Raw genomic sequence first — 23,458 nt, forward strand, 5'->3', positions numbered from 1 at the left:
GAAGATGCAGGATCCAAGATTTCAGCAGCAGGAAGTGCCACTGTTCTGTGAGTTCACTCACTCCCAGGAATGGGAATTCCCTCCATCTCATGAATGGGATATCCCTTTGTTTGCGCTTGGCTTAGTTGCATCAGAGAGACACCAAAATTAAATAACTGTCCTTCTGTAAAGGCAGCCTAAACCGAATGGAGGCCTGGGATTTTTTTAGTGCTCCCAAATGGATGGTGCGTCATTCCAATACAAGTGGCCATGGCTTCACTGGAATGAGGGATATCAGTTGTATGGCCCTGAAGCTCTTGCTGGTTATTACAGGAGGTACAGCACCCACACTGACAACCTGCTGGCTGCGAGATTCTTCTGTTAGAAGCAACCTGTCTCTCTGTAGAGTGCAATGAGATGGAAGCACCAACCAGTGGTCAGGAAACCAGACGTAACATTTGGTTCAGCAGAGATTGGCCAAAGCTGCAGTACAAGGAACTCTGTCAATGTGCAGTGAGATGCAAATACATTTACAAACAATTCAAATAGATTAATTACAGAAAGTACACATTTACATTTTTTTTTGCCAAGGATTATGTTTTGCATAATTCAAAACAGATAAGAATGTCTGGGCCGAATATTAATGGAAGGAAATATAAATACTACTGCAATGTAGTAATAAAAATATTTTATGAAATCAGAAACATTAGTCAAATCAACCTCAAGTACACTTCCTCTTCTGATAAAATTATGTGAGCAGTTCGACAGACATGTTCTTGGTCATTGACGTCTCCCAACGCTCAAAATTCCGGTGAGCCCGTTCCAGGTCCTGGATGATTTGGAACAATTTGTTAGGGATGTCCATCATGTTGGTCCCTGCAAAGGAGAGTCAGCTTAGGAAGGAGCGCTGATCTGGGACACGTGACTATCCGCTCTGCTCATCGTTAACCATCATCTCCCCGCAGGAATCTGGACACGGGCATCGGGCTGCTCACTAACACGTGGAGAGGCCCAACACACGTTTTAGGCAGCTCCCCAAGAGGTCTAAACTAAATAGGCCTGGCAGATTTGGCAGTGAAGGTTCGAAACAGGCCACCCCATTACTTTACTTGTGAGTACTGTATCCCAAATCGGGGCACCACACCTACCTGTGTTGTTTGTGTCTTACCCACTCCTAGGTCTGAAACTGTGAAACTCCACATCTCCTTCCGGTCTCCCTTTGCATCCACTACACACTTAGCTACGATGAACAACCCCGGTTTTGAGATGCTCAATTCCTTCAATGACTAGCTCAGATTTAGATGAGAGCAGGAGGTCCTATCATAGGGCCCTGTGAGTCTGCCCTGCCAGTCAATGTCATGATTGACCTGCTCAAACCTCAATCCCACTTTTTAGCCTCAATAAACCCTACGGATCAAAGATCTATCTCAGCCCTGAATATGTTCAGTGATTCAGCCACCACAGTTCTCTGGGGAGAGAATTCTTTAGTAATCGCAACTCCTGCTCATCTAATATTAGTGAAACATTTTCTCAGCATCCCCTCCTTTCAATAAAATCATCTCTCATTCTTTTAAATTTCAATGGATGTAGCCCCAATCTGCTCCCCAAAAGACAATCCTTCATTCTATAAACCTTCACAAGATCACAAGACAAAGGAGCAGAAGTAGGCCATTCGGCCCACCGAGTCTGCTCTGCTACCTCACCATGAGCTAAACTATTCTCCCATCTAGTCCCAATTTCCGGCCTTTTCTCCATATCCCTTGATACCTTGACTAATTAGATGCCTATCAATCTCCTCCTTAAACACCCCCAATGATCGGGCTCCACAGCTGTATGTGGCAAAGAACTCTATAAATCCACAACCCTCTGGCTAAAGAAATTTCTTTTCATTTCTGTTCTAAATGGGTACCCTCTAATTCTAAGACTGTGCCCTCTAGTCCTAGACTCACCCACCATGGAAAACAACTTGGCCACATCTACTCTGTCCAGTCCTTTCAACTTTCGAAATGTTTCAATGAGGTCCCCTCTCATTCTTCTGTACTCCAGTGAGTACAGTCCAAGAGCCGACAAACGCTCATCGTATGTCAGCCCTTTCATTCCGGGAATCATCCTCGTAAATCTTCTCTGAACCCTCTCCGACATCAGTACATCCTTTCTAGGATGTCCAGGAGGGATTCCTGACGCAGTATGTTGACAGGCCGACTAGAGGGAATGCCATGTTAGATCTAGTTTTAGGAAATGAACCTGGACAGGTGAAGGATCTATTGGTGGGTGAGCATTTGGGGGACAGTGACCATTGCTCCATAACCTTTAAAATTGTCATGGACAGGGACAGGTGCAGAGAGGACAAGAGGTTTTTCAGTTGGGGAAGGGCGAACTACGAGGCTATAAGGAGAGAACTTAGGACTGTAAATTGGGATGTCCTTTTTGAAGGAAAATGTACCATGGAGATGTGGTCGATGTTCAGGGATCTTATACAGTATGTTAGGGATAAATATGTCCCGGTGAGGCAGAGAAGGAGTGGCAGGGTGAAGGAACCGTGGGTGACGAGAGAGGTGGAACGACTTGTTAGGGAGAAGAAGGTAGCGTACATGAGGTATAAGCAGCAAGGTTCAGACAGGGCCCGTGAGGAATATAGGGTAGCGAGGAAGGAACTTAAGAAAGGGCTGAGGAGAGCTAGAAGGGGACATGAAAAGGCGTTGGCTAGTAGGGTTAAGGAAAATCCCAAGGCCTTTTTCAAGTATGTGAAGGGTAGGAGGATGGCTAGGGTGAAGGTAGGTCCGATTAAGGACAAAGGTGGGAGAATTTGCCTGGAGGCGGCGGAAGTGGGAGAAGTTCTCAATGAGTACTTCTCTTCGGTATTCACCAGGGAGAGGGGTCTTGATGATGCGGAAGGGAGTGCTGGTAGGGGTAATGTTCTCGAGGTTGTAGATATCAAGAGAGAGGATGCGTTGAAGTTGTTAAATAATATTAAGACAGATAAATCTCCAGGGCCTGATGGGATTTTCCCCAGGCTGCTTCGAGAGGCTAGGGAGGAGATTGTTGAACCACTGGTAAGGATCTTTGAGTCCTCGTTGTCCACGGGGATGGTGCCGGAGGATTGGAGGGTGGCGAATGTTGTCCCCTTGTTCAAAAAAGGTAATAGGGATAGGCCAGGGAATTATAGACCGGTGAGTCTCACGACTGTGATGGGTAAGCTGTTAGAAAGGATTCTAAGGGATAGGATTTATGAACACCTTGAGAATCATGGACTGATTAGGGACAGCCAGCATGGCTTTGTGAAGGGAAGATCTTGCCTCACAAGCCTGATAGAGTTCTTTGAGGAGGTGATCAGGAAGATTGATGAGGGCAGTGCGGTGGATGTGGTTTACATGGATTTTAGTAAGGCATTTGATAAGGTTCCTCATGGTAGGCTTCTTCAGAAGGTCAGAGGCCAAGGGATCTAAGGAAGCTTGGCTGTGTGGATTAGGAATTGGCTTGCATGTAGAAAGCAGAGGGTTGTGGTGGAAGGAGTGCCCTCGGATTGGAGGGCAGTTACTAGTGGTGTCCCGCAGGGATCGGTTCTGGGACCTCTACTTTTTGTGATATTTATAGATGACTTAGATGAGGGGGTGGAAGGCTGTGTTAGTAAGTTTGTGGACGACACTAAGATAGGCAGTGTTGTGGATAGTGTGGAGGGCTGTCAGAGCTTACAGAGGGATATTGATAGGATGCAGAGCTGGGCTGACAAGTGGCAGATGGAGTTCAATCCGGAGAAGTGTGAGGTGGTACACTTTGGAAGGACAAACTCCAGGGCAGAGTACTGGGTGAATGGCAAGGTTCTTGGCAGTGTAGAGGAGCAGAGGGATCTGGAGGTTCATATTCACAGTTCATTGAAAGTTGCCTCACAGGTGGAAAGAGCAGTTAAGAAGGCCAATGGGATGTTGGCTTTCATAAGTCGCGGGATTGAGTTTAAGAGCCGCGAGGTGATGATGCAGCTTTACAAAACTCTAGTTAGGCCACACTTAGAGTACTGTGTTCAGTTCTGGTCGCCTCATTATAGGAAGGATGTGGAGGCGTTGGAGAGGGTGCAGAGGAGATTTACCAGGATGCTGCCTGGATTAGAGAGTATTGAATATGAGGAGAGGCTTAAGGTGCTAGGGCTTTATTCACTGGAAAGGAGGAGGATGAAAGGAGACATGATAGAGGTATATAAAATACTGAGAGGAATAGATAGAGTAGACAGTCAGCGCCTCCTTCCCAGGGCACCAATGCTCAAGACGAGAGGTCATGGTTTTAAGGTTATGGGTGGGAGGTTCAGGGGAGATGTCAGGGGGAGGTTTTTCACCCAGAGAGTGGTTGGTGCATGGAATGCACTGCCTGGGGTGGTGGTGGAGGCAGATACATTGAACAGGTTCAAGAGCTTGTTGGATAGGCATATGGAGGAGTGTGGGATGGGGGGATATGCGGGAGGAAGGGGTTAGGTAGTGTGAGGGTGGTTTGATGGACAGCACAACATGGTGGGCCGAAGGGCCTGTTTTGTGCTGTATGGTTCTATGGTTCTAGGATAAGGGGCCCAAAACTGCACACAGTACTCCAAATGAGGTCTCACCAGTGCCCCATAGAGCCTCATCAACACATCCTTACTTTTTTACATTATACCTCTCGAAATGAATGCCAACATAGCATTCACTTTCTTTACCACCAATCCGACCTGGTGGTTAACCTTTAGGGTATCCTGCACAAGGACCCCCAAGTCCCTTTGCACTTCTCTACTTTGAATTTTCTCCCCATCTAGATAATAATCTGCCCATTTATTTCCTCTTCCAAAGTGTACGACGGCACATTTCTCAACATTGTATCTCATCTGCCATTTCTTTGCCCATTCTCCTAAACTGTCTAAGTTTCTCTGCAACCTTCCTGTTTCTTCTATACTCCCTACACCTCCACCTATCTTGGTGTCATCTGCAAATTTAGCCACAAAACCATTTACTCCATAATCCAAGTCATCGATATACAGTGCAAAAAGAAGCAGCCCCAACGCCGACCCTTGCAGAACACCACGAGTAACCAGCAACCAACCAGAACAGGATCCCTTAATTCCCACCCTTTGCTTTCTGCCTGTCAGCCAATGCTCCACCCATTCTAATACCCTTCCTGTAATTCCATGGGCTCTCATCTTATAAAGCAGCCTCTTGTGCGGCACCTAGTCGAAGACCTTCTCTAAACTGCCTCCAATGCAAGTAAATTATTCCTTAAATAAGTAGACCAATACTGTGCATGTTACTATACTAAGTCAATGTAACTGCACTGTGTAATGAATTGACCTGTACAATCGGTTTGCAAGACAAGTTTTTCACTGTACCTTGGTACAATTGACAATAATAAACCAATACCAATACCAATCAAACCCTGGACAGTACATATATAATAAAACAGTGAAACTTGGATAATCCAGCACACTCAGAACCTGATGCAGGACCAGCAGATTTTCCAGACTATTGGATGTTATTCCTATTAATACCTCAACACTTTTAATTCACTTTTTTTAGATGTGCAGTTTGATCATTGATACTGAGTCAAAAGTGAGAGCCAAAACACTGGAGATCTGGAGATCTTCCAACTCTCCTGGTCCCGGTTCCCACGCACCCTTCCAATCACTGGGGTCCCAGTATAAGCGAGTGTCCGACGGGCCGCGATGCACAAGTCCCTGGACAACGGGGGCGAAAGTGTCCCCAGCGTCGCCCTCATCCTGATGACCACCTTCGTCTGTGGCTGCATCAGGCTGTGCATGGAAACAAAATACGTGGGCACCAAGTGCCGAGGTTCTACTTGTCCCTGGTGTTGCGAAGGATGGGCCTGGTCCCGTCGCCGTGCAACGTCCCAGTCAGCTGGACATTGCCGTATTACCTGTCCTTCGTGGAAAAGTTCTTCCATACCCAGTATAGGTGAGTATGGGAATGGGGATCCTGGCCAGATTAAAGAGAGTGTGGGTAATGTGGCCCCGGGGAGTTGAATGGGAGAGTGGGAACCTAAGCCCCAGTGAATTAAAGGGACCATGGGAAGTGGGACCCCGGCAGGTCTGAAAGGAGCTTGGGAACTGGGACCCCAGTGATTGGAGGGTTAGTGGGAACCAGGACCCTGGCGAGTCTGAAGGGTGTGAGAGAACAGGGACCAGGTGAGTTGGAAGGGAGCACAGTAAATGTTAACCTGTGAGTCAGATGTTGAACCATCAGGACTTATGAATGGTTAGACACGGATTATCAGAGATTTACTGTAACAAAGGAGGTTTTAAATTTGTTTTTGGTTGCATGTGCTAAAAATATTGTATTTTACTCCAAAATTTGGCTCCATTAAAGTAAATATAACAATTAAACTGAGTACAATGCATTTGCTCCTACATCACTTGCTGAGCACATGCGACTGAGGGCAAATCTTATCCCAGATCTCCAGTGCTTTGGCTCTCACTTTTGACTCAGTATGAATGATCAAGCTGCATGGACTAACTAAACCTGTAACCCTTTCAATAATAACATTGTCTTGCATAATTGGCAGTGTTTTAATGCAGGAAAACATCCCAGGGCATTTTATGCAACAAGCCAAAGGAGATATTGGTAAGGTGACCAAAAACCGGGGCAGAGGAGTTGGTTTTCAGAAGGATCTCAAAAACCAATAGAAAAATGGGGAAATGCAGCAATTTCAGGAGGGAAATCTGGAACGTAGGATGTAGAAGGCTGAAGTATGTCTGCAAGTGGAGCAGAGGGAGTAGGGGTTTGTAAAAGGCCAATTCTTGGAAAATGAGTGTTTAACAAAAGTATAAGACGCCATATTGAGGATCTAACACTGTATACAGAACAGCATTCTCCCTTTTGATATTGTCCACCCCACTACTGCTACACTGGGTAGTGTACTCTCAGTCTGACTGTTACCTTCACTGGAACTGACAGGGGCATCATTTCTCTCTTTGCATTCCACGTACTTTTGTCTATAAACAAATGAGAAAAGTGTTACATTATTTAACAAAGTGCCACAATAATTACGTGCTTCATTAAAGAACAAAGTGTTGCAGTACATAACAAAGGTGTTACATGAAACGACACAAACCATCACAATAAGTATTGTGTATTACAGATCACTGCCAGTTTGCTGGTTGACTTAATAGACAAATAATCCATAAAAAGAATAATAGTAATAATGAATAATGATGGTAATGTGAATTCAAACCCTACAAGCCTGAGAACTCGGATATATACAGTGCAAGAAAACCTGAGACCAGTGAAGTGACCATGAAACAGTCAATGTTGTAAAATCCCAGTAGTTCTCCTAAGGAACAGATTCTGGTCTTAGGACGATTTTGACTGTTTGGGGATGTTACTCTTGCCGAAGAACTGTTCTGAGTTAATGCTTAATGTGCAATTGTTGTGAGCCTGCCAGTATCGCAGCCACAGTATTTCTGATCCCTGGACTGGCCTTCGAGGAGCAGGACGGGAGCGGTCCCAGTCCTCCCAGTCATTGTTGTGTAGCGACTTCTTCACAGGAGGAGAGGGGCCTCTCCCTGTCGGAAATCTTCCCAGTCCTATAACCACTGCATATTTCCTAGGATGACCCTGGCATGAGGTTGGGACGATTTATCCAATCACTCTCTTCTTCACTGACATTGGAAATACTAACCAGGAAGATGTTGATTAAAGTGCCCTTAACAATGTTATACTTCCTCAATCGGTTACTCACGTTAACGTATCCCGGATTGCAAGCAGCTGCCTGTAGATCAGATGGGATTCTAAGTCAGGATTAAATGGATCGTTCCACTCCTGGAGCGTCACACCAAAATGGGTCTTGTCACATCCCGGAGCTGCCAAACAGTAAACACAGGGACAAAATCACCTGCTGCTCAGCAGCTTCTCCCACTGAAGCCTAATTATTCCACTCTGAGAAATTCAGGGCAATTAAAGTTTTTTTTTGCAAGATAATATCAATGGATTTCTGATGATAATGGAACACTTTTATCGTATTAGTTATGGCTTCTCCAAAATCAATCAAATTTAAATTCCTGTCCACGGCCTTGCTGTGAGTCCACTTATTAGGCAATTCACAGCTAAAATAAACTTATTACCACGGGGAAATGCAATGCCAAGGTTGCCAGTTTGGAGATGACATTTTTACAGAGAATGTGTGGAAAATAGACAGAGTTAATCAGTGAACAGATTGGAGAATGAGTCAGGAAGAGAGACAGCAAGTGAATGAGTGAGTGAATTTATGTAATTGAATGTGAGAGTGACAGAGAGAATGTGCGTGTGAATGAATGAGAATATGCGAGGGCCAGTACTGGAGACACGACAAACAGAAGGAAGAAAATTGAAGGAAAGTGCAACTGGACGGTTGTGCAGGGAAGGAAAGACCATGTTTCCTCTGCCCACATTACAGTACTTCTGCAATGTAAGTCCACAGTGACCAGTGATGCCACACACACTCAGTGCCGGCAGCGGCTCAGCAGGTCACAAGCTCAGCTCTGAGCCACTGTGCTCTGGGTTCAAGCCACACTTCTGAGAACCCGGAACAAAATCCGGGGGTGGATTTCTAGTGCAGTGCTGAAGAAGCAACGGCCTTCAGTTGAGATAAGGATCCTGAGCGAGCACAGCACCTGGGTACTTCAAACTGTTAAAACACAGGCATCGTTTTGAGAAACCCAATCACAGCAAGTCTTTGAATGAACTAAAGCAGTCTGAATTATACTCTTGAGTGTGTGACATGTTTTACACATCAGGCTTGACTTCTTCAGTTTTTTAAATTCTGTTCAGAGGTGCTTGACTGGTTATTATTATGGGCAAATTCAGGTAATTTTATATTTTAAAAAATACTTCAGACAAAGGTATCAAATGACGGTTTCTATAATAATTTGCAACAAAGTTGGTTATGATGATAAATAAAGCTGTGCATTCAAAGTTAGCCATTGATGCCTGTGCATCTGCTATTAGAGGATTCTCCACCCCCACCTCACACTAACTGAGTTACCCAGACACATGACTGACCACTATTATGTCCATAAAGTAATACCATAGTCAATGCACAATATCAGCATTTTAAAATACACATTCTTGAGGCAAAATCCTTGGTTGACGTTATAAAATATTTGCAAATTCTGACTGCAAACATTAAAAGAAGGAAATGGAAACAATTTACACCATTAAGAAAAATTATGTCACATATAGATGTACCATATGAGCAGTTCACTGAGTTTCTTTGGTTTGGAAGCTCTTGCTGTAATGGATAAGAACACTGGACAGAGCCTTGAGAACAAAGAACTGCAATACCTGTTTTCTCCTTCTGGTGGCAGCAGCTCCACTTCTCCCCTTTGAAGACTCCAGGGTGGTAAGAGTTCAGCATTTGTTCATTGCTGACACAGTATTTCCTCAGTGAGGATAGCCACTGATTCAGTTCATTCACATTCTGAGAAAATAAAATGTGAGCAGGTTAAGGAGGCACACTGAAGTCCTGTGGTTATTGTTTGTAGCAAATAAGTCATTTATTGTGCAGGCTGATGCAGAACCAGCAATTATTACACTGGCCTACACTGTAATCCCAGTCAGAGCTCCACAATAATTACCATCTTCTCATACAGAATCACTGTTCTCTTATTACAGACCTGTAACTGATAGGGAAACACCACCGGCATAGTTGGTAGAGCCAGTATCTCACAGTGCTAGTGACTCGGGTTCAATCCCGACCTCGGGTGCTGTCTGTGTGGGAGGTTCAACGTTCTCCCTGTGACTGCGTGGCTGCTCCAGTTTCGTCCCACATCCCATGCAAATGTAGTGCAAGAATGGTTGGTTGATGGTCAGCATGAAGTCGGAGGGCTGAAGGACCTGTTTCCCTGCTGCGTCTCTCTGTGAATCCCTGACAAAGAATTAGATTGCATCTTGGGATGCAGGATGTGCGTAATTTGCACTGCCACCTCTGTGCAGCATTGAGAGATGCCACACTTCTAAAGAGACGTAAAACCAAGGCAACTTCTGCCCTCAGGTTGATGTGGAAGATACCAGGGGTTTATTTTGAGGGTGTCCCTGGTTTCTTTGCCAGTATTTATCCCACAGTCGACATAAATAGGAAGAGGTGATCTGACCATAAAACCACACAGGACGTTGAGTTTGTAGGATCATGTCACAGTTTGTGGGATCTTGCTGTGCACAGAGTAGCTGCTCTTTTCTTACATCATGACAGTGACTGCACTTCACCTTGTGCCACGACATGTGCTAATCATGGGGTTGTTATGAAGAACAGCTGGTCCTTATTCCCTAAGAATCTTCTGCAGGCTTGTAAACCGCACTGTTGTAGACCCACTGCCAGAGACTGATTACCATGGTTGGTCAGCAACACCATTAACCTTGAACCATGCCACCACCAGAGCAGAGAGAGAACCAGATGGTCTGAGGCCTTTTTTCCTCAGAATGAGATTTGCAAGTGATGATTGAGGTTGAGTGAGGCTTCCTAAGCAGTGCCTGCCTTTGCTTCTAGGTGGCAGCATCTTGGCATTATCGCCCGCTTCCCCATCCCAACAATTCCATCACGTTCAGGATGATAAAGCAGTCAACGGCGTATTCCCAAAGGTCGGAATGATAGGGCTCCTCCACCAATATTAACCAAGGGAGAGTGGGCAAAAGAGTGATACTATGACTGGGGAAGGAGAGAGCGCGGTACGGGGAAGGGGAGAGAGCCAAAGTGCCAGAGAGGCAGTAGCCTTCAACGGAGCAGAGAAGGGAGTGATCTTCAGTGAAGTAAGAGGAGTGATCTTCAGCAGAAGAGTGTGGGTAGTCATCGTCAATGGAGGAGAGGAGGGAGTATTGTCAGTGGGACAGGGGAGAGAGTGACCTTCAGTGGCGAAGGGAGGGATGCCTGTAAATCGGACGCGAGGTGTGAGCAAGACTTTCCGACCACGTTGGAGGGAGTGAAGAGCACCTGGGTTGAAGAGGGAAGAGGCGGTACTTTGCACTGGCAATGTGGAGGTGAAGGGGGAGCCTCTGAAGGAGTGGGGTGCCGTCTCCATGTCAGGTTGGGAGGGGTGGAGTGCCAGAGTGAACTGGGATTGAGATTGGCTTGGTCAGTTTGTTGTGAATCCAAACATTGCTCTCTATTTTCCTAAGATTAAAAGCCTATTAACTGTTTAAAATCTGGCAACAGGGAATCTTCTACCTTTATCTGAGTGGGCATTTGGGTCCTGGGTTCAGCTGGGGCAGTGAGGGGGTTTGGGGAGGTATCATGATTGGGTAATGGGAACCTGAGCAAACTCAGTCTAACCCCTGTTTATGGGGTGCGGAGGAGATCACCCATTTGTTGTGTCCCACAGGGATAATGATATTGATTAATGTGATGCAGAATGCAAGATAATTTACAGGCAAACTCAACATCCTGTGTGGTTTTATGGCTCCACATTCTTCTGGAAGCATCTGGGCTGAATTGTAACCAAAAACAGTTAAGTTATGAAATAAAAACAGAAAATGCTGGAAACACTCAGCACGTCAGTCAGCATCTGTGGGAAGAGAAGCTCTATTAACATTTCAGGTTTGAAGGCCCTTAGTCAGAACAGGTAAAGTGTAGTCAGGTTAGAGGTTTTATCTGGAAAAAAATCTGAAACAAAGAGCCCAGTCCACTTCAAACCTGCTCTCTTCTCACTCAGTGGAGGTTGAAGGGGGAACTGCCCAATGCACCCACAAGAGATGGACTGGCCGGTTACATACTAATGAAGCTTTGGCCTAACAGTCACTTCATTGTTAACCTCAGCCCTTGGGAAGCCCAGTAGGTTAAGGCAGACACGAGGACTGAACACCAAACATCACCGTCTGTGGATCAAGCGAGGTAGGATGGCATTTCCTGGAGACCCAGAGAGCTACCAAGGAATCACCCCCTTCCACCCCTCCCACGGAAGGCTTCTCCTCTCCAAGGTAAAGTGCAGAATCATGTATTTTCAACAGTTTGATTTGCCTTTCAGGTTTCATGCCCTTAATGGCCTGATTTTAACAAAAGTTATACAGCACAGAAATAGACCCTTTGGCCCAATTCTTCCATGCCAACCAAATTGTTTACTTGAGCCAGTCCCATTTCCATGCATTTGGCCCATATCCTCCTAAAAATTTCCCATCTGTGTACTTGTCTAAATGTCTTTTCAACATTGTATTATACCCACCTCTACCACTTCCTCTGGCAGCTCGTTCCACATACCCACCACCCTCTGTGTGAAACAGTTGCCCCTCAAATCCCTTTCAAATCTTTCCCCTCTCACCTTAGACCTATGCCCTCTAGGAAGTTTGTCTCTCGTTTCATGTTTCACTCTCATTGATCTCAACGTGAACGGACCTTATTTACTCTCAGAGCAGTGGCCCTACTTGTCCTGTGGCCCCTGAAACCAGGCTGTTTAAGGGGCCAACACTTAAACTCCATTCCTGGTCCACATCAAGGTCCGTGACCTGCTGCAGGCTCACATGCACCTCACACTTGTGCCCTCACTGCTTTGCTTGTGGATCTCAGAGTCACTCCCAGCTTCCTGACCTGGTGATGATAATCTCAGTTGCTCCACAGAGGTTGCAGACGGGACTTCATCTACTTTTCCTCCAGCCCACAGGAGCAGGTAGTGTGTGCGCTGTAATTTTTATCTGCATTGCAGGACTCCCCACAGGTTAGGCATTCAGACCCTGTGCTCATTTTCTTTACAAAGATCTCCCTGGCAACCTCCTGCAGGAGCTCCCTCCTGAAGCCCTGAGGTTCTCGGCCCCCTTTGCACAAGGAACATGCCTTCTGTAGGTACTGCCCTTCACCAACTTGTTCAGGTCCCTCTGACCTTCTGGTTGCATTTCCTCCTGCCTTTCCATGATCACAGAATCCATTTACCAAGTAGAAGCACATGCCAACAGCTGGAAGAGTGCTGCTTGTATTGTAGTGTGCCCTTTTCAGAACTGACTGCTAAGGTTGAAGCTGCTAGGCTAGAAGATGACAGCTGTGAGAACTCACAATAGATCAATAGAGTACCACATTCTGACATCAACACGATGTGATGTTACAGAGGGGAAACCCGAGAACACTGTTCTGTAAACTGTGCAGTTAAGTTCTCAGTCTTCAAGGGATTTCTAGAGACAGTGTCAGTGTGATCAACAACACTACTTTAACATTATCAAAATGCAGTAAAGTAATTTCAAGGCGTCGATTATCAGCAGAAGACAAATTTTGCATGTTGATAAATGAGTTTGAGGGACAGGTAATGTTTCACATGTAGGGAGGGCTCTATAAGGGTGTGGAGGAATATGACATACCTTACACTGTAAGTACATGATCTCAAATTGTCCTCTGCCATCCGTTGAAATGATCTGCATGACATATGGGCTGCCAAAACACTTCTCATCAACTTTCTCTATTGCTCTAATCTTGGACAGTGGAATAAATGCACTGTTCTGTAAAAGAGATCAAACAGTATAATCAGGTCACGCATGGACCGTAGGGCTGAGTTTTGTCACATCTGCCTGGGAATTGCCCTTTGCATTGAAGTTCTGCTGGTCCTTCCAGAGTGTAAGAGCATTCAATGCCAAGTAGGCCTTGCAAGTTGCCAACGTTGGCCTTTTTTAAAACACTAGGCCGACTTTTTCTGGATCCTGTCCACTGCCTGAACTCATCGCATGTAAACTCATCTTTGCACTGTACTGCTGCTGCAAAACAAGTTTCATGTCATCTAGGCCAGTGATAATAAGTCTGATTCTGATGTCTGCCTGTCCACACTCACCTGGGCTGGATATCAAGGGCTAACCTCACTGACCCTCGGCACCTTCGGTCAACCAGCAAGTTCCAGATGGCGACGAGACCTCAGGTGGCAGAGTCAGAAGGTCCCACCCCAACACCCCGAACCAGCTTAAAGCAAGATAGGGGTGGAGCTTTGCCTCCTGTCAAAACTGTCAAGGCATTTTAATGACTTATAACTGTCTCTGACAATCAAAGCCATTTAAGATCTATTAAAACTGAAGTAAATAATTTTAGAAAGTATTAAATAAATTTAAAAAAACAATTAAAAAACATACAATATACTAAATAATTAAAAATGTTAAATTTATTTCAAATAATTAAAAAAATTAACTTCCCTTTGCCTCTTAAATCATAGATCTAGAAAGTCCAGTGGGGTTTCCAATTCTACACCAGCTCCAACCTGGCAATGGATCCAGCGGGGAATCCTGGCAAAATTGGGAGCCACTGACTCCGGCCAGGGAAATTGTCCCCATTAATCTGGGGTTATGGGTGCTGCTGCTTTACCACCCATTTATTCATGAGCACCTTCATGAGCAGCTGTGGTGAACGTTCTCCCTTTGGTGTTGTTCAACAGGGGTGTTGACCCAGTGATGACAAAGCAACATTGACGAGTGTCCCAGTACAGATCCCGTGATTTGGAAAGGAACATGGGGGCTGATGGTGCTCCTGTGGTGTGGGAGACAGTTTTGGACAGATTATCCTTCCTGTGGTGTGAACATCATTGAAAAAGTTGACCTACCTTTGCATTCGGCATTTTGGAATGACACAGTGCCTCACAGTTCAAGCAAAAATAATGCTTTTTGAAGTGAGATGACGTTAGGATCCCTCTTTCCTTGGCTCGGTGCATTAACAGGTATCCTTCTTTAATGGTAGATGTCGTCTGCAGTCTCAATCGTTTTTGACAATCCAGCTCTGAAAAGGAGGAGAACTTTGATTCACGACCTGCAGAGAAGCAGGTGTTGTCACTTCACCTACACCATCTGCAAACCCGCCTGAGTGGAGAGACCATACAAGACTGACTGCCAGCTTACACCAATGCTGTTAACCCAGGGGACGTGAGAGCGATTGTCTGACGGGAAGCCTACCCACAAAACTCGAAGGTCCTTGTGTCAAAACCTGTGCTGGGTGTGCATTGGAGTTCCCATGAACTGGGACCTTGTTCCCTCCTCTCCCCTTGTAGTGTGCTTTAATTATGTTTGATATTGATAAACAGGGATCTATTTCTGTCTTGCACTTGTCCTGTTCAGTACCGAATGCGCTGGGACTGATGAAACAATGCAAGCAAACAAAGTGAGGCCCAGGAATCCATTTACCAGGCAGAGACCAGTCTGTGACTCCAGGGGTCAAAGTCTTTGCAGGTTAAAGAGCAGGGGAATTGTCGGTGAACTTAACAGATCCCAGAAAGTCTCACCAGACTCATTTTGCAGCTCCCTGTTCCATTCAACTTACATGGGAAGTTGCATTTATACATCACAATTAGTAAACCATCCCAAGGCACTCTACAGGAGCATTATCAAATAAGGTTTGACAAAAAAGGTACGAGGATGTGACCAAAAGCTAAGCCACGGAGGCAGGTTTGAAGGACAGCCTTCAAGAAGGTAAAAGAGGTGAAGGAGAGGAGAGGTTTGGGGAATGTAGAGCAGTGGTGAAAATCAGTTGTGCACAAAAGGCTAGAAGGGGAGGAGCGTAGATATCTTTGGGGGGGGGGTTGTATGGCTTGAGGAGGTTACAATGAGGACATGGAGAGGCTTGAATACCAGGGAAATAATTTAACATCTGCATATTGCTGGATTAGACGCCAATCGGAGTCAGCAAGTGTGATTGGGAAAATGGACATGGTGACCTCGAGCTTATAGAGAGTATTACAAAGGCCAGCAAGAAGTGCTTTGGAATAGTCACGTCCAGAAGTAGGAAAGGCATGGATGAGGGGCTCAGCAGCAGATGAGCAGAGACTGGGGATGGAGATGGGTGACCCTACGGAGGCACAGAACATGATGAAGGTTTGAAGCTAGGAAACCAATTGCTAGAAATTCATCTGCACTATTTTTTGGCATTAAAATGGCCTTAGCAATCCCCCTAATATCCTTTCAAACTACTCTTTAAATACATTAGGGGCAGATACATCAGGGACATTTAAGAGACTCTTAGATAGCCACAGGAATGATAGAGAAATGGAGGGAAGGGTTAGATAGATCTTAGAGCAGGATAAAATGTCGGCAAAACATTGTGGACCGAAGGGCCTGTACTGTGCTGTAATGTTCTATGTTCTAAAATAGAAGTTTCGGAAGAGAACTGACAGCACCCTCATGTAGCACGAATCTGTTTCAGGAACAGTGAGGGTGTCTCACGTTAGTAATGCCTTTCTCCAAACCTCTGAGAAGTAAGTCCAGGCAGGGTCGCACCACGTTATAAACAGCACTTGTTCAGACACCGGGGAGTGTTGGCAAGGAGGTGGGGTGTGTGATTGAGTTCTCTCAGCGGGCAGAAGCTTCTGAAGAATCATGGGCATGGAAGCTGGCTTCCTCCCTGCACTGCAGCCAAGTGCTCCTTCCAACCACGTCACATTTATCACAATTATTAAATGGAGTACGCAGGCACTAAAACCCAAAATCAGGGCCACCCCCCTCCCGAAACCTTGGCGCAGGATCCTTGCAGATTGAGATTTGCCACGTAGCACTTTGCAGCTCACTGCTGCTGTGTCAAAATGAAGAAAAGCTCAACCCACAAAGTGGGGAACCCTGGATTATTGGTTAAAATGGTTTCTGCATTCACAACTGGACAGGGCAGGTGGCTGCAGTACTGGGTTCCCAAAGTGCTGGCACCTACTGGGAACACTCATCCCTTTACAGGAACCTCCTGCCTTGAGTGTCACCTCTTCCGTCAGATGTATTCTCCAATTTTTATTTTACCCATTTCTGATCCAATGAACACACGACCACTTCTCTTTTTGCTGGATTCTGGCATTTCTGGCCACTTAATTTTGAGGGGGAAGTTGCTGAAGCCACCGGGGGGGTTGTGGTGACAGGGATCCCAGTCTGGGTCAGTGTACTGAAGGCTCGGTTGGCAGAGAATTGTGTGTATGACTCAGCCTGTAACTGTAAATAACGTTCAGCCTGAACCTTCAGTGTTCCTCTGTGTTGTTCATGATTCAGACCAATGTGACTGAAAACCTCACCAGGAACAAACTTCAGGTGCTGCGCAACTGTTGGCATCACTGGATACCAGAAAAATAGCACTAGGGTCCCTACACTACAAAGTTCATCCTCATTAATGACTGGTGTTAACTCAGAAACGTGCACAAATTGGTTAATGCTAAGGTGATTGTCACTTACTGTTACAACATAGAAGGAGGCCATTAAGCCCATTGGGTCTCTGTAGGTACCAAGGAAACAATCCCACCAATCCCATTCCTCCTCTTAATTACCCTGCGGTTTATTCTCTCTCACATGCCCATCAACTCGCCCTTGACTCTTTTGTCAACTACTTACACTAAGGGTAAGACTTGCAGTAGCCAATTAACTTACCTTTGGGATGTGGGAGGAATCTGGAGCACTCAGAGGAAACCCACGTGGTCACAGGGAGAACTTGCAAACTCTGCACAGACAACACCAGAGGTCGGGATTGAACCCGGGTCACTGGAGCTGAGAGGGAGTGGCACCAATTGCCCCATCACTGTGCTGCCGGGATTTTCCCTGGTTCTTTAGGAATTGGGGTGGGTGAATTTTTGGGTCCATATAAACAGTCCTGTAACCCCAGGAAGAGAGAGAGCACTGGTGGGAAGGGAAGATAGTTTGCTGCATAAAGTGAGGCAAATGTTTTCAGCATTTCCAGTATTAATTTGGGGGTAATTTCTGCTGGTCCAGATCTGAGAAGTATTGTGACAATAAACTCCACAACTATTGAACAACCACACCTGAACCCACAACTGCAGTTCGAAGCTATAAACATATTAATTCTGCTTGCCTGCGTCCCCTCTTACCCATTCTCTTTCCACTCCATTTGATTTGGATAAATATTACAAATCCTCTTCAATCTCATCCAAAGCACAGCTTCACCCACAACTAGGATTCCGACTGAATCAATTTGCAGTGTCAAGTATTATATAACATCCTGCATCAGACACTGAAACGCAAACAATATTAATAAGCCATTGGCTGATTAGAGCACACGACTTGTTTGTAGAAGGAGATGTGTGACATATTCACATCCTTTCTAAATGGAGGGGTGGACAGGGTGAACAAACTATAAGGTAACATGTTTGATCTTCTGCTTTGCACTCTCAGTGCAGGTCTTTCCATTGCTGCAGGGTGCACCAGGAGTACAGGCAGTGCAGCCTGGGCATCTAATTCATGGCTTGCACAGTTTTCCCCTCTCAGTGAATTCATTGCTTCCCTTAAGATTTTGGTCTAGATATTCATCAGCGCAACTCTGCGAGAACAGGCTTTGCAAAGCTGAAAATCACATTAATGCAGCGTTAACCAAAGCTGCACATATTTCCAGGTCTCTTAATGACAGTCATTAACACTGTATGCTCATTTTGGTGTGAGATTTTCTTGTTTCCTAGCATTGGTTTTCCAGAGTCCAAATAACACTGACAGTCGTGTAACGCCCAAAATTCATCTCCAGCAAGATTTTCAACCACGTTGATCCGAATACTGACTGTTAACTTGCAGAAGAACCAGCTTTTACTGATGTTGAAGGCTGGAAAGGAACATTACTTAAAGGGGCAATCACACTAAAGCTGCATTCACAGACAGACTGCTGCACACACACTGCACATGCGCAGCTTCGTCTGCACTCTGCCCACAGCGAGGACTGACCCTTCCATCTTCACACACCATGCTGCAACCAAAACTGTCTCCCAACATCCAGCTGCCTGAACATAACACCCCTCTTCATGGATGCCATGGGGGTGTAAGTGCAGTTCTCAGGCACCAGGAGGATGAGGACACCCACCACCTCCCCCCCCCCCCCAACTCTCTATTTCTTAACCTCAGGATCATTCCAGTGATCTCTGCACCTTGTAGTTCGCTAGTCGCTGCAGCTTCACAAGATAGAGTTCATCTACTTATCCTTCCTTCCACAGGAGGGGGTGTGGACATCTATCTGCACTGAAGGCTTCTCCAGCGTGCAAAGGGCATTCGAAGACCGCACTCATGTACTTCGAGACATCTCCCTGGCAACCTCCTGCCAGGAGCACCCACCTAAGGCTCTGGAAGGTCTGCAGATATTAGAAGGGAGTCCCTTATTTGGTATCTATTCCCTTATTTCTTTCAGTAAGGCACACAGATTGAGTCCTGGTCACCTATTTTACAGTCTTCCTTGTATTTAAAATGTTCCAAGAAAATACAAATGGAAAATTACTATTGCAGTTGGCAACTCTATTCTCTGGAGCCACCTTGAACATCTTTCTTCAGGATCATCAAGATTCATCATAATAGAAACAGAAAATGCTGGAATGCTTCATCTGATTTTATCTAAGGCAATGAAGAGTCTTTGACCTGAGACGTTAACTGTTTCTCTTTCCACTGATGCTGCCTGACCTGCTGAGATTTTCCAGCATTTTCTGTTTTTTGTTCTGATTTCCAGCATCTGCGGGTTTGTTTGATTTTCCACATGATTCACCGGCCTCTCCAGCTCCCTGGTGGTAAACCTGTGAGCATGCACCCTGCGCACAGAAATCACTGGTGGCAGCTGTGGCAAAGTCATCGGCACCTCCAGTAGCTGAAAGAATGCTGGTGGTGCCGTGTGCTTGTGTGTTGAAGGGCTGACAGCTGAGTGTCCACGTGCTGGCAGCCGCACAAACTTCAGCCAGTTACTCCTGCTATTCCTGGTCAAAGTGGTGCGACCAGTGTTTGACTGGACAGAAAATCAGCCCAGACATTGAAAGCCCACCAGCCCAAGTTCAAGCCAAATTATGTCCATAACCAACTGATTTTTCTGTGCTTAATTTATGTGGACCAAGCATATGTTTCATCAAACAATAAAAATATTTTATTGTTATTCTCTTATTTATTTTAATTTTATAATATGTAAGCCTGCCTGTAATAGTAAACTTCCATTTATATTTTCTTACAACTTATTAAGCAAAAGGAAAACATGTAAAATAATCGAACAAGGCTCAACCTGTAGCATTACTGAAAGAAAGTAACACACTCTAACTCCTAGTTTATTATTAAAGTTGATGACCTTGTATACCGCAGTGCTGTTTAATTAATTTTTTTTCCACAAACGCTGCCCCCCTCCTCATTGCCCTTGAGATCATCAGCCTCTCATGGAATTTGTTCCAACTTCCAAATGGCCGGTCCACACCTGGGTGTTGCACAAGGGGGCACAACAACTCTTTTTGAACTGCTGCGGACACATCTTGCAATATTCTCAAGGGTTTTCAGAGCAGCGTTAGGAGACGTGCAACACAGCTTGAAAGCAGGCTTGCGGGAGTGCCATTGTATGTGGGTGGGTGTTTGGAGGGGGGAAAGGGAGACCATGATTCATTCTGGTAGGTAGATTCTGAAGGGCCCTACTATTATACTATTTAATTGCTGATGTAGTGATTAGTAATTCTTCCTCTAAATAGAAAATTAATCAGACACATTTTTCATTTAGATTCCAGCAAAATGAGAAGAATGAATCCAAACATCTCTCGTTATTTAATGCTTCTTTAAATACTGGAGTGAAAACAATAGGTGATTGATTAGTCAACTCCCTCCATGACTGTTCCAGTGAAATGCATCATTACAGAGTTTTGAATGTATTTACCTTGATCCTCCTCAATGTCAATTAGCTTGATGATGAAGTCCTTAAAGAATGCAACCCCTTGTTGAATATTGTGCTGTAGTGGTGCCATCCAAATTTCTTTTCCCCGAGCTTCATTGGCATCCAGGTTTCCAATGCTTTGGATTGCCTGCAGGAAAGAAGGTTAGAATGTCTACTCTTTATTCCTTATGATGATGTGAAAAGATTGGCACAGTGGCATAGCTGGTGGAGCTGCTGCCTCACCGCACCAGCGATTCGGGTTAAATCCTGACCTCTGGTGCCATCCGTTTTGAATTTGCACATTTGCCCTCTGACTGTGTGACTGCGGGCATTTCCTCCAGATGCTCCAGTTTCCTCCCACATCCCAGAGACGTGTGTTGCTAGGTTAAATGGACACCCTACGCTGTCCAAGTGTATAGGTAAGTGGTAAGTGGCAGGCACGGTAGTGTAGTGGTTAGTGTAACGCTTTACGGCGCCAGCGACCCGGGTTCAATTCTGGCCGCTGTCTGTAAGGAGTTTGTACGTTCTCCCTGTGTCTGTGTGGGTTTCCTCCGGGTGCTCCGGTTTCCTCCCACATTCCAAAGACGTACGGGTTAGGAAGTTGTGGGCATGCTATGTTGGTGCAGGAAGCGTGGCGACACTTGCGGGCTGCCCCCAGAACACTACACAAAAGATGTACTTCACTGTGTGTTTTGATGTACATGTGACTAATAAAGATATCATCTTATCTTATCTTAGAATCAAGGGGGAATGGATGGGGATGTAGGGAGAATAGATTACAGGGAAAATTAGTGGAGGAATGAGATTGCTCCGTGAGCTGGCAAGAACTTGATGGGTCGAACGGCCTCCTTCTGTGTTGTAAAGAAATATGGAAAAAAAGGGAAAGAAGAACAAAGATTTTTATTGAGTCTTTCACAACCTCAAAGTGCTCTGTAGCTGATGAACTATGTACACACACAGTGAGGGTATTCAAGGAAATAGAAACGAAGGGCAAGGGCATGGTAGTAACCAGAATTAAAGGGAAATGGAAGCAGTTAATTGATGGTCATGCTGCTTCCCAGGATGGCTCACCTTAGCCAGAAGCAGCAACGTCCTGCTGGTCCGTGCATCCGCATGCTTGGGTCGAAGGTAAAACAGCTTGGGAGACATGATGGCTGGTGAGAAGAACCGTAAGCACAGAAAGCTGGTGACTGCCACATACTTGATGTTCTGCATGGAAAGCAACGGGAGAATTAACAGGACCGAACACCTCTGGGCCCACTGGTCGTCCAAACAGGGACAATGGCTGTTTCCACAAACTTAAGCATTCAAAGAATGGGAACTCACTGAATTATTTGAATCAAAAACAGAATACAGGGGGTCCCCGGGTTACACAAGGGTTCTCCTCCTAAGAACTGACCATAAGCTGATTTTTCCGTGTCAGAAACGTCCGTTTCCTATAGCTACCCATATCGTCTCGCTCTACATACACTTGCTATAATTCTTTCATTTCATTGAATATTCACCCTAACACTACCAGTAATTAAAGTAATGCAATATATATTGTATCCAGTCATTAATGAATACCATAAAGCATTCTATTATTATTACTAGCTTGAAAAAAGCTTTAAAAATATATGGGAGAATTTTTGTAAGTCAGGTCATTCATAACCCAGGGATTATTTCAGGTCATTAACCCTGGTCATTCATTATTGTTCAAAACAAATTTATGGAAAATAAGATCAAGAGGCTGAATTCATGGCTATTTAGTTGTGATGGCTTCTCCTCTAATTTTTCCTCTCAGTCGACATTTACTTGAAGGTTCTCATATGGATGCAATGGGGGAAACGGCAGGAACCCATCTTTTCCTGAATTGCACTCGTCGACTGGCTGCTCAGAAGAGGCCGGAGTTTCCTCTCCATGCTGAAAGGATGTGTGTACCCAGCCCTAATGCACCACAGTGGAAGACAGAAACTTCAGAGAAGGAATGTGAAACTGAATCGCCCACTTTGGACCACCTATCTTAGAGCACCTTTGATATTAATTTGGAGCTTATCTCTGTTTTTATTATGCAAAGAGACATCTTTAGTATTGCTGGCTGTGGACCATAGGAAAATGGTATATATACCTTGTGTCTGTGCACTATTGATTCTATGGTTGTGGTGTATAGAACCATAGAACAGTACAGCACAATACAGGCCCCTCGGCCCATAATGTTGTACCGACCTTTAAACCTCGCCTAAGACTATCTAACCCCTTCCTCCCACATATCCCTCTATTTTAAATTCTTCCATATGCTTATCTAGCAATCTCTTGAATTTGACCAATGTACCTGCCTTCACCACCACCCCAGGCAGCGCCAACCACTCTCTGGGTAAAAAACTTCCTCTGATATCTCCCTTGAACTTCCCACCCATTACCTTAAAGCCATGCCCTCTTGTATTGAGCATTGGGGCCCTGAGAAAGAGGCGCTGGCTGTCCACTCTATCTATTCCTCTTAATATTTTGTACATATGTTTGTATGTATGTTCATATACTTTTCTTATTCAAGTGGTGATGATAGGCTGATCATTTAATACTATTATTTCAGATATCAGAGCACAGGAAGACCTGGAGACTGAGACCTTATGAGATGTAAGGATCCCTAGAAGGCTGAGAAGCTCAAGGAAGTACACACCTGGTAGCGATCCTGAGGGAATCTCGCCTCCACACTTTTGAAGAGCTCTCTGAAGGTAGCTCTGATCACAGAAGGGCACTGTTCCACTGAGGTCACAATGGCTTCAACCAGCTCTGTCAGATACGACTGGAGACACTGCACACTCTGTTGAATTATATCCACCTCAGTCTGGCACCGGTGGAGCCCTGAACAACTGAAAGGAAAACGTCTTAATTATATATCTTAGTGTTAGCTTTCCACTATTCTTTCTGCAGCTGTGGGGAGAGAAACAGTTTACGATTCAGAGCATGTCTTTTCACCAATGGTATT

At 45.2% G+C, this 23,458-nt stretch overlaps 1 protein-coding gene across 1 annotated transcript in view; it reads right to left on the reverse strand.

Annotated features, from left to right (window-relative positions):
* Nucleotides 1-650: 650 nt before the first annotated feature.
* The window catches only part of rasa4 (RAS p21 protein activator 4), a 183,011-nt gene continuing 160,203 nt past the window's right edge, over nt 651-23,458 (reverse strand). Inside the window, exons 13-21 of the mRNA XM_052035750.1 lie at nt 23,150-23,342; nt 21,565-21,702; nt 20,497-20,641; nt 14,477-14,649; nt 13,257-13,394; nt 9,270-9,405; nt 7,690-7,810; nt 6,888-6,943; nt 651-855 (exon numbers count right to left, since the gene is read on the reverse strand). Of these exons, the coding sequence (XP_051891710.1) occupies nt 728-855; nt 6,888-6,943; nt 7,690-7,810; nt 9,270-9,405; nt 13,257-13,394; nt 14,477-14,649; nt 20,497-20,641; nt 21,565-21,702; nt 23,150-23,342 (1,228 nt within the window). The 3' untranslated portion in view covers nt 651-727. The remainder of the gene's footprint in view (nt 856-6,887; nt 6,944-7,689; nt 7,811-9,269; nt 9,406-13,256; nt 13,395-14,476; nt 14,650-20,496; nt 20,642-21,564; nt 21,703-23,149; nt 23,343-23,458) is intronic.

This window comes from Pristis pectinata, chromosome 21, assembly GCF_009764475.1.
Source record: "Pristis pectinata isolate sPriPec2 chromosome 21, sPriPec2.1.pri, whole genome shotgun sequence".
Classification (NCBI taxonomy): Eukaryota; Metazoa; Chordata; class Chondrichthyes; order Rhinopristiformes; family Pristidae; genus Pristis; species Pristis pectinata.